We start from the raw sequence: 11,274 nt of genomic DNA, 5'->3' as shown, positions 1-11,274 counted from the left end.
GACCCAAACTGGGCCATACTGGGACCCCCCCCAGACCCAAAGTGGGCCGTACTGGGACTCCCCCGACCCAAACTGGGCCGTACTGGGACCCCCCAGACCCAAACTGGGCCATACTGGCATCCCCCCAGACCCAAAGTGGGCCATACTGGGACTCCCCCGACCCAAACTGGGCCGTACTGGGACCCCACAGACCCAAACTGGGCCATACTGGGACCCCTCCAGACCCAAACTGGGCCGTACTGGGACCCCCCAGACCCAAACTGGGCCATACTGGCATCCCTCCAGACCCAAACTGGGTCATACTGGGACCCCTCCAGACCCAAACTGGGCCATACTGGGACCCCCCCCAGACCCAAAGTGGGCCATACTGGGACTCCCCCGACCCAAACTGGGCCGTACTGGGACCCCACAGACCCAAACTGGGCCGTACTGGGACCCCTCCAGACCCAAACTGGGTCATACTGGGACCCCTCCAGACCCAAACTGGGCCATACTGGGACCCCCCCCAGACCCAAAGTGGGCCATACTGGGACTCCCCCGACCCAAACTGGGCCGTACTGGGACCCCACAGACCCAAACTGGGCCGTACTGGGACCCCTCCAGACCCAAACTGGGCCGTACTGGGACCCCCCAGACCCAAACTGGGCCATACTGGCATCCCTCCAGACCCAAACTGGGCCATACTGGGACCCCCCCCCAGACCCAAAGTGGGCCATACTGGGACTCCCCCCAGACCCAAACTGGGCCATACTGGGGACCCGCCCCAGACTCAAACTGGGCCATGCTGGGACCCCCCCCAGACCCAAACTGGGCCATGCTGGGACCGCCCCAGACTCAAACTGGGCCGTACTGGGACCCCTCCAGACCCAAACTGGGCCATACTGGCATCCCCCCAGACCCAAAGTGGGCCATACTGGGACTCCCCCGACCCAAACTGGGCCGTACTGGGACCCCACAGACCCAAACTGGGCCGTACTGGGACCCCTCCAGACCCAAACTGGGCCGTACTGGGACCCCTCCAGACCCAAACTGGTTTATACTGGTTTCTCGTCCCAAGAAAACCACAGACACACCCATAAAAGACCAATAACGAGTTCCAAGGCGGCCGCGTGGGCGGAGCCTCGCCGAGCCCCGCCCCCAGCCGCCGAGCCCCGCCCCCAGCCGCCGTCCCTGGGCGGGGCGCGGCGCCGCCCCCTAAATGCGCCCGTCGCTGCGCAGCCGCTCCAGCAGCTCCGGGACGGTGTCGAGGCGCCGCCCCCCCTTCCGGGGCGGGGGCTCCTCCACCCTCAGCACCCGCAGCCGGGGGGGTCCCGGGGGCACCCCCACCTCCGAGCCCGCCACCACCTCCAGGGGCTTCTTCTTGGCCTTCTGCGGGGGGGGACCCTGGGTTTGGGGGGGTCCTGGGGGGGTTGGGGGGCAGGGGTTTGGGGGGGGGGACCCTGGGTTTGGGGGGGTCCTGGGGGGGTTGGGGGGGGGGGGGACCCTGGGTTTGGGGGGACACCCTGGGTTTGGGGGGGTCCTGGGGGGGTTGGGGGGAGCAGGGGTTTGGGGGGGGGGACCCTGGGTTTGGGGGGGTCCTGGGGGGGTTGGGGGGCAGGGGTTTGGGGGGGGGACCCTGGGTCTGGGGGGGGTCCTGGGGGGGTTGGGGGGGGGCAGGGGTTTGGGGGGGGGACCCTGGGTCTGGGGGGGTCCTGGGGGGTTTGGGGGGGATCTGGGGGGTTGGGGGGGCAGGAGCTTGGGGGGGACCCAGGGGTTTGGGGGGGTCCTGGGGGGTTTGGGGGGGCAGGAGTTTGGGGGGGACCCAGGGGTTTGGGGGGGTCCTGGGGGGTTTGGGGGGGCAGGAGTTTGGGGGGGACCCAGGGGTTTGGGGGGGGATCTGGGGGGGACCCAGGGGTTTGGGGGGGTCCTGTGGGGTTTGGGGGGGATCTGGGGGTTGTGTGGGGGTCCTGGGTGGTTTTGGGGGGACCTGGGGGGGCAGGGATTTGGGGGGGGACCCAGGGGTTTGGGGGGGGGTCTGGGGGCGAGGTATGGGGGGGGCCCAAGGGGGTGGTTCGGGGGGTGCCCTGGGGGGGGGTTCGGGGGGTGCCGGGGGGTGGTTCGGGGGTGCCCCGGGGGGGTGGTTCGGGGGGTGCCGGGGGGGGGTTGGGGGTGCCGGGGGGTGCCGGGGGGGGGTGCCGGGGGGTGCCGGGGGGGGGTGCCGGGGGGGTGCCGGGGGTGCCGGGGGGATGCCGGGGGGGTGCCGGGGGGTGCCCCGGGGGGTGCCGGGGGGGTGCCGGGGGGATGCCGGGGGGGTGCCGGGGGGTGCCCCGGGGGGGGGGTGCCGGGGGTTCGGGGTACCATGATGTTGGGCAGCGTGGCGTAGCGCGGCTCGTTGAGGCGCAGGTCCGCCGTCAGCACGGCCGGGAGCCGCAGCCGCAGCCTCTCGAGGCCCCCGTCCACCTCCCGCTCCACCAGCGCCGCGCCGGCCTCCAGCGCCACGCGCGAGGCGAAGGTCCCCTGCCGGCGGGCACGCGCTGGCACCCCCCAGTTCGAACCACACCCTCCCAGCACAAACTAGGACCTTCCCAGTAGGAAGCGCCCCCCGCCCCCGCGACGCTCTGCAACCCCGCTATCCCGTCACCCCCCGCGGCAGGGGGTGGGCGTATCCCGTCACCCCCCGCGGCAGGGGGTGGGTATATCCCGTCACCCCCCGCGGCAGGGGGCGGGGCGGGGGGCGGGGCCTACCTGGGGCCAATCCAACATGGCGGCCAAGAGCTGCCCCGTCTGGTTACAGTCGTCGTCGATGGGTGGGGGGGAAGGACCCACAAGGGCTATAGGGGGCCCTATAGGGGACCCCCAGCGCCCTATAGGGGCGTACGAGGGACACGTGACCCCTAGCGGCCCTATGGGGGCTATAGGGGACACGTGACACACCCCCGCCATCAGCCCGCCAGGATCTATAGGGGACCTGAGACACCCCCCCCCCCGGGATCTATGGGGGACCCAAGGCACACCCCACCCCCCAAGGTCCTATGGGGACTATAGGGGACCCAAGTCCACCCCCCCCCCAGATCTATAGGGGACCCATTACAGCCCCCCACCATGATCTATAGGGGACCTGAGACACCCCATCCCCAGGCTCTATAGGGGACCCATGGCACCCCCTGCCAAGATCTATAGGGGACCTGGGACACTATACACACACTCCAAGGTCCTATGGGGCTATAGGGGACCTGACTCCCCACCCCCCACCCCCCTGGACCTATAGGGGACCCAAGGCACCCATCCAGTGCCCTATAGGGGACCCATTACACCCCCCTCCAAGATCTATAGGGGACTTGAGACACCACCCCCACGCCCAGGATCTATAGGGGACCCAAGACAACACCCAACCCCGGGCCCTATGGGGGCTGTAGGGGACCAAGGGCTACGGGGGACTTATGGGGGCTCTATAGGGGCACTACAGCAGAACATATGGGGACACTATGAGGGCTCTATAGAGCACCATAGGAGACCTATAGGGAATCTATAGGAGCTCTACAGCAGGCACTATAGGGGCGCTGCAAGGGCTTTATAGGGGGACCTATAGGGACTCTATAGGGGCACTATGGGGGATCTATGGGAGAATCGAGAGGGACTCTATATGGGATCCATGGGGAGGTTATAAGGGCTCTATAGGGGTGCTACAGGGGTTCTATAGGGGACCTATAGGGGCTGTGTAGAGGTGCTGCCATCTATGGGACGGCATAGGGGCACGACAGAAGCTCTGTAGGGGTGCCGTGGGGTCCGCGTGGGTGTGTTATAGGGGTGCTATAGGGGGCCACTACGGGGCACTATGGGGCCTCCATAGGGGCTCCCTAAGAGCTGTATGGGGGATCTATGGGGGGGACCTATGGGGACGCTATAGGGGAATCTATGGGGGAGCCTATAGGGGCTCTATGGGGTAGTCTATAGGGGGCACCCCAGGGGAATCTATGGGGCTCCATAGGAGATCCCTAGGGGCATTATAAGGGTTCTATAGGGGCCCCATAGGGGGTCCCTCGGGACACTATAGGGGCTCCACGGGGGCTTTATAGGGGCACTATGGGGCACCACAGGGGATCAGCAGGGGCGCTATAGGGGCTCCATAAGGGCGCTATAGGGGCTCCATAAGGGCACTATAGGGGCGCTATAGGGGCTCCATAGGGAATCCGTTGGGGCGCTATAGGGGCTCCATAGGGGCGCTATAGGGGCTCCACGGGGCTCACCTGCTTGCCCAGCAGCACCAGCTGCGGCTGCAGCCGCCCCACCAGCCCGGCCAGCGCCGCCGCCACCTCCCGCGGGCCCAGGGCCGCCCCCTCCCCCACCTCCACCAGCACCCCCCGGTCGGCCCCGACGGCCAGGGCGGTGCGGAGGGTCTCCTGGGGGGGCGGCCGGTGAGCCCACCCTATAGGGGACCCCCCCGCCCCATAGGGACCCCCCAAACCCCATAGGGGACCCCCCACCCCATAGGGGATCCCCCGCCCCCATAGGGGATCCCCTCAACCCCCCAGGGGACCCAGGGACACAGAGACCCCCCCCATAGAAGACCCAGGGACCCCCCAAACCCCCCCATAGAAGACCCAGGGACCCCCCAAACCCCCATAGGGCACCCAGGGGACCCCCCAAACCCCCCCATAGGGGACCCAGGGACCCCCCAACCCCCCCATAGGAGACCCAGGGACCCCCCCAAACTACCCCATAGGGACCCAGGGACCCCCCAAACCCCCCACAGGAGACCCAGGGACCCCCCAAACTCCCCCATAGGGGACCCAGGGACCCCCCAAACCCCCCACAGGAGACCCAGGGACCCCCCAAACTCCCCCATAGGGACCCAGGGAACCCCAAACTCCCCATAGGGACCCAGGGACCCCCCAAACTCCCCCATAGGGACCCAGGGAACCCCAAACTCCCCATAGGGACCCAGGGAACCCCAAACCCCCCCATAGGGGATGCAGCTGTCTGGGAAAAGGCTTTTAGGGAGGGGACCTGGGGTTTGGGGGTTCTCCCAGGGGTTTGGGGACCCCAAGGGTTTGGGGGGCTCCCACAGGCTTGGGGTTTCTCCCAGGGGTTTGGGGGGGCTCCGGGGGTTCGGGGTTTCTCCCAGGGGTTTGGGGGGGCTCTGGGGGTTCGGGGTTTCTCCCAGGGGTTTGGGGGGGCTCCGGGGGTTCGGGGTTTCTCCCAGGGGTTTTGGGGGGGCTCCGGGGGTTCAGGGTTTCTCCCAGGGGTTTGGGGGGGCTCTGGGGGTCCGGGGTTTCTCCCGTGGGTTCGGGGGGTCCCCCGGGGGGTCCCCGCGGGCCGGACCTGGCAGAGGCGCGTCCCGACGCTGGCGGCGATGACCTCGGCGGCTGCCCCCCGCTCGCGCAGCCGCACGGCCTCCTCCAGCGCGATCTCGCAGAAGGGGTTCAGCGAGTGCTTCACCCCCTGGGTCTGCACCCCCCCGCCGCCCGCCGCCACCCGCACCTGCGCCGACACGGGGGGCGGGGGTCAGGGGGCTGGGGGGCCGGGGTCTGCACCCCCCCGCTGCCCGCCGCCACCCGCACCTGCGCCGACACGGGGGGCGGGGGTCAGGGGGGCTGGGGGGGGGCTGGGGGGCCGGGGTCTGCACCCCCCCGCCGCCCGCCGCCACCCGCACCTGCGCCGACACGGGGGGCGGGGGTCAGGGGGGCTGGGGGGGGCTGGGGGGCCGGGGTCTGCACCCCCCCGCCGCCCGCCGCCACCCGCACCTGCGCCGACACGGGGGGCGGGGGTCAGGGGGTCGGGGGGGGCTGGGGGGCCGGGGTCTGCACCCCCCCGCCGCCCGCCGCCACCCGCACCTGCGCCGACACGGGGGGCGGGGGGCAGGGGGGGCTGGGGGGGGCTGGGGGGGGCTGGGGGGCCGGGGTCTGCACCCCCCCGCCGCCCGCCGCCACCCGCACCTGCGCCGACACGGGGGGCGGGGGTCAGGGGGGCTGGGGGGGCGGGGCTGGGGGGCCGGGGTCTGCACCCCCCCGCCGCCCGCCGCCACCCGCACCTGCGCCGACACGGGGGGCGGGGGTCGGGGGGGGCCGGGGTCTGCACCCCCCCGCCGCCCGCCGCCACCCACACCTGCGCTGACACGGGGGGCAGGGGTCGGGGGGGGGCTGGGGGGCCGGGGTCTGCACCCCCCCGCCGCCCGCCGCCACCCGCACCTGCGCCGACATGGGGGCCGGGGGGGGGGCCGGGGGGTTTTGGGGGGGCTCAGGTTTGGGGGGGCTCAGGGGACATCGGGGGGTTTGGGGGGGCTCAGGGGGACATCGGGGGGTTTGGGGGGGCTCAGGTTTGGGGTGACCCCGGGGGGTTTGGGGGGACCCGGGGGTTTGGGCCGGGGGTTTGGGGGGGCTCAGGTTTGGGGGACCCAGGGGTTGGGGGGCTCAGGTCTGGGGGGGGCTTAGGTTCGGGGGGGACCCGGGGTTTGGGGGGCTCAGGTTTGGGGGGGCTCAGGGGGACATCGGGGGGTTTGGGGGGGGCTCAGGTTTGGGGGACTCAGGGGGACCTCGGGGGGTTTGGGGGGGCTCAGGTTCGGGGGGGCTCAGGGGGACATCGGGGGGTTTGGGGGGGGCTCAGGTTTGGGGGGACTCAGGGGGACCTCGGGGGGTTTGGGGGGGGGGCCCAGGGGGGTTTGGGGGGGGGGGGCCTAGGGGGTTTGGGGGGGGCCCACAGGGTTCTGGGGGGACCCGGGATTTGGGGGGGACCCCGGGGGTTTTGGCGGGACCAAGGGGTCGGGGGGGTCCCGGGGGATGGGGGGGGCGGACCCAGGGGCTCGGGGGGCCCCCGGGGTGCGGGGGGAGGCGGGGGTTTGGGGGGGCCCCCCGGTTTGGGGGTACCTTGACCGCGTAGTCAATGACCCGCTTCACCCCGACCAGGACCCGCAGCGCCGCCATCGCTCCCCGGCCACGCCCCCTGCCCGCAGGCCACGCCCCCTCCGCCCAATCAGCGCCCGAGGGGGGCGGGGCCTGCGTCCCCTTCCCGGGGCCTGCGTCCCCTTCCGGGCGCCTGGGTCCCCCCCGCCCGACCCCCTGGGTCCGTCCCTCGGGGGTCTCCTGGGGGTCACGACCCCCCCCCACCCCCCCCCCAAAACTCGGGGGTCCCCCCATATCCCACCCCAGACCCCCCCCAACTCCTGGGCCCCCCAAAACCCCCCTATCAGGGTCCCCCCGAACCCCTGGGTCCCCCCAACACCCCCTATCAGGGTCCCCCCAAACTCCTGGGGCCCCCCAAACTCCTGGGCCCCCCCAACACCCCCCTATCAGGGTCCCCCCGAACTCCTGGGTCCCCCCAACACCCCGCTATCAGGGTCCCCCCAAACTCCTGGGTCCCCCCAAGCACCCCCCTATCAGGGTCCCCCCGAACTCCTGGGGCCCCCCAACACCCCCCTATCAGGGTCCCCAAACTCCTGGGCCCCCCCCCAAACTCCTGGGTCCCCCCAACACCCCCCTATCAGGGTCCCCCCGAACTCCTGGGCCCCCCAAAACCCCCCTATCAGGGTCCCCCGAACCCCTGGGTCCCCCAAACTCCTGGGCCCCCCCAACATCCCCCTATCAGGGTCCCCCGAACCCCTGGGTCCCCCCAAACTCCTGGGCCCCCCCAACACCCCCCTATCAGGGTCCCCCCAAATCCTGGGCCCCCCAACACCCCCCTATCAGGGTCCCCCAAACTCCTGGGTCCCCCAACACCCCCCTATCAGGGTCCCCCCAAACTCCTGGGTCCCCCCAACACCCCCCTATCAGGGTCCCCCCAAACTCCTGGGTCCCCCCAACACCCCCTATCAGGGTCCCCCCAAAATCCTGGGCCCCCCCAACACCCCCCTATCAGGGTCCCCCCAAACTCCTGGGTCCCCCAACACCCCCTATCAGGGTCCCCCCAAACTCCTGGGTCCCCCCAACACCCCCCTATCAGGGTCCCCCCAAACTCCTGGGTCCCCCCAACACCCCCCTATCAGGGTCCCCCAAACTCCTGGGTCCCCCAACACCCCCCTATCAGGGTCCCCCCAAACTCCTGGGTCCCCCAACACCCCCCTATCAGGGTCCCCCAAACTCCTGGGTCCCCCCAACACCCCCATATCAGGGTCCCCCCGAAATCCTGGGTCCCCCCAAGCCCCCCCCATCAGGGTCCCCCCAAACTCCTGGGTCCCCCAACATCCCCCTATCAGGGTCCCCCCGAAGTCCTGGGCCCCCCCAACACCCCGCTATCAGGGTCCCCCCGAACTCCTGGGTCCCCCCAAGCCCCCCCCATCAGGGTCCCCCCAAACTCCTGGGGCCCCCCCAAAACCCCCCTATCTGGGTCCCCCCAAACTCCTGGGGCCCCCCCAAAACCCCCCTATCTGGTTCCCCCCAAACTCCTGGGTCCCCCCGAACTCCTGGTTCCCCCCAAACTCCTGGCCCCCCCAACATCCCCCTATCAGGGTCCCCCGAACTCCTGGGTCCCCCCAAACTCCTGGGCCCCCCCCGAAATCCTGGGCCCCCCCAAACTCCTGGGCCCCCCCCCAACACCCCCCTATCAGGGTCCCCCCGAACTCCTGGCCCCCCCAACACCCCCCTATCAGGGTCCCCCCAAACTCCTGGTCCCCCCGAACCCCTGGGTCCCCCCAAACTCCTGGGCCCCCCCAACACCCCCCTATCAGGGTCCCCCCAAAATCCTGGGCCCCCCCAACACCCCCCTATCAGGGTCCCCCCAAACTCCTGGGTCCCCCAACACCCCGCTATCAGGGTCCCCCCAAACTCCTGGGCCCCCCCAACACCCCCATATCAGGGTCCCCCCGAAATCCTGGGTCCCCCAAGCCCCCCCCATCAGGGTCCCCCAAACTCCTGGGTCCCCCCAACATCCCCCTATCAGGGTCCCCCCGAACTCCTGGGCCCCCCCAACACCCCGCTATCAGGGTCCCCCCGAACTCCTGGGTCCCCCCAAGCCCCCCCCATCAGGGTCCCCCCAAACTCCTGGGGCCCCCCCAAAACCCCCCTATCTGGGTCCCCCCAAACTCCTGGGGCCCCCCCAAAACCCCCCTATCTGGTTCCCCCCAAACTCCTGGGTCCCCCGAACTCCTGGTTCCCCCAAACTCCTGGCCCCCCCCAACATCCCCCTATCAGGGTCCCCCGAACTCCTGGGTCCCCCCAAACTCCTGGGCCCCCCCCGAAATCCTGGGCCCCCCCAAACTCCTGGGCCCCCCCCCAACACCCCCCTATCAGGGTCCCCCCGAACTCCTGGCCCCCCCAACACCCCCCTATCAGGGTCCCCCCAAACTCCTGGGTCCCCCCGAACTCCTGGGTCCCCCCGAACTCCTGGGCCCCCCCAACACCCCCCTATCAGGCTCCCCCAAACTCCTGGGCCCCCCCCGAAATCCTGGGCCCCCCAAACTCTGGGCCCCCCCCCAACACCCCCTATCAGGGTCCCCCCAAACTCCTGGGTCCCCCCAAACTCCTGGGTCCCCCCGAACTCCTGGGCCCCCCCAACACCCCCCTATCAGGGTCCCCCCAAACTCCTGGGCCCCCCCCGAAATCCTGGGCCCCCCAAACTCCTGGGCCCCCCCCCAACACCCCCCTATCAGGGTCCCCCCGAACTCCTGGGACCCCCGAACTCCTGGGCCCCCCCAAACCCCCCATCAGGCCCCCCCCCCAAACTCCTGGGCCCCCCAAACCCCCCATCACCCCCCCCCCCCCGAACTCCTGGTTCCCCCCCCTCAAATCACAGCACCGCACTACAAAACACCCCTTTATTCCAAGGGCCGAGCGGGGGGGGGGCGGGGGGAGGGGGGGGGGCAATAAATAGGGGCGCGGGGGCGGGGGGGGGGGGCCCGGGCGCCCCGGGGGGGGCTCAGGTGCGGCAGCAGAGCCCGCACCCCCGGTTGCGGCAGCAGTTGCAGCAGTAGGAGCAGAGCGGGAAGTGGGAGCCGTGGCGCCGCCGCCGCCGGGGGGGCTGCGGGGAGAGGAAAAAGGGGGTGACCCCCGCCCCCCAACAGGCTTCGGGGGGGGGGGTGTGTCCCCCCCACACACACCCCTCCCCGGCACCCACACACCCACCCACCACCCACCCCCCGTCTGACCCCGGGCACCTGGGTGGGCCCCAAATGCCTGGGGGTCCCCCTTCCCCCCCCGCCCCCCCAAAGTCCCATGTCTGGGTCCTCCCCGAGGCCTGGGTCCCCCAAAGCCCCCATATGGGGTCCCCCCAACTCCTGGGTCCCCCCAACTCCTGGTCCCCCAACACCCCCCTATCAGGGTCCCCCCAACTCCTGGGTCCCCCAACACCCCCCTAATCAGGGTCCTCCAAACTCCTGGGTCCCCCAACACCCCCCTATCAGGGTCCCCCCAAACTCCTGGGCCCCCCCAAACACCCCCAAATTGGGGTCCCCCAAACTCCTGGGTCCCCTCGAACTCCTGGGTCCCCCCAAGCACCCCCATATCAGGGTCCCCCAAACTCCTGGGTCCCCCAAGCACCCCCATATCAGGGTCCCCCAAACTCCTGGCCCCCCCAACACCCCCATATCAGGGTCCCCCAAACTCCTGGGCCCCCAACACCCCCCTATCAGGGTCCCCCCAAACTCCTGGGTCCCCCAAGCACCCCCATATCAGGGTCCCCCAAACTCCTGGGCCCCCCAACACCCCCATATCAGGGTCCCCCAAACTCCTGGGCCCCCCAACACCCCCCTATCAGGGTCCTCCAAACTCCTGGGTCCCCCAACACCCCCCTATCAGGGTCCCCCCAAACTCCTGGGTCCCCCAACACCCCCCTATCAGGGTCCCCCCAAACTCCTGGGCCCCCCCAAACACCCCCAAATTGGGGTCCCCCAATTCTAGGGACCCCAAGCCCCCCCATCACGGTCCCCCCAAACCCCTGGTCCCCCCAACCTCACCTGCCCATCCCCCCGCGGGTCTTGGGGTGACACCTTCAGCAGAGACTCGATGGGGTGCAAAGCCTGTGGGGGGGGGGGTGAGGGGGGGGTGAGAGACCCCCCGGACCCCTGGGACCCCCCCCAGGCCCCTGGGAGCCCCCCCCAGACCCCTGGGACCCCCTTCCCCACCCCCATGTCAGGGTCCCCTCGATTGGGGGGGTCCCGGACGCCTGGGTCCCCCGTGGGGGGGGTTTGGGGGGGGTCTCTCACCTGCCCATCCCCCATCCGGGCCGGGGGCTGTAGTTCCAGCGATGATTCGGGGGGGGGCAGAGCCTGGGGGGGAGGGGCAAGGGGGGGGTGATGCTCCCGAAGCCCTGGGTCCCCCCCGAAGCCCTGGGACCCCCCAAAACATCTAGATTCACCTGCCCCAAACA

General features: G+C 70.9%; 1 protein-coding gene across 1 annotated transcript; it reads right to left on the bottom strand.

Moving 5' to 3' along the window:
- Positions 1–1,018: 1,018 nt before the first annotated feature.
- On the bottom strand, positions 1,019–6,926 carry ETFB (electron transfer flavoprotein subunit beta). Its single transcript, XM_064440323.1, has 6 exons — positions 6,843–6,926; positions 5,302–5,460; positions 4,226–4,379; positions 2,725–2,786; positions 2,338–2,496; positions 1,019–1,368 (listed from the first exon to the last, which is right to left on the bottom strand). Exons 1-6 carry the CDS (start codon positions 6,897–6,899, stop codon positions 1,195–1,197), a joined length of 765 nt encoding a protein of 254 aa, XP_064296393.1. The 5' UTR covers positions 6,900–6,926; the 3' UTR covers positions 1,019–1,194.
- Between the last annotated feature and the right edge of the window lie 4,348 nt (positions 6,927–11,274).

This window comes from Phalacrocorax carbo, unplaced genomic scaffold (assembly GCF_963921805.1).
Source record: "Phalacrocorax carbo unplaced genomic scaffold, bPhaCar2.1 SCAFFOLD_161, whole genome shotgun sequence".
Classification (NCBI taxonomy): Eukaryota; Metazoa; Chordata; class Aves; order Suliformes; family Phalacrocoracidae; genus Phalacrocorax; species Phalacrocorax carbo.
The sequence above is the reverse complement of the archived record's forward strand: the minus strand, read 5'-3'. Positions and strand labels throughout refer to the sequence as shown.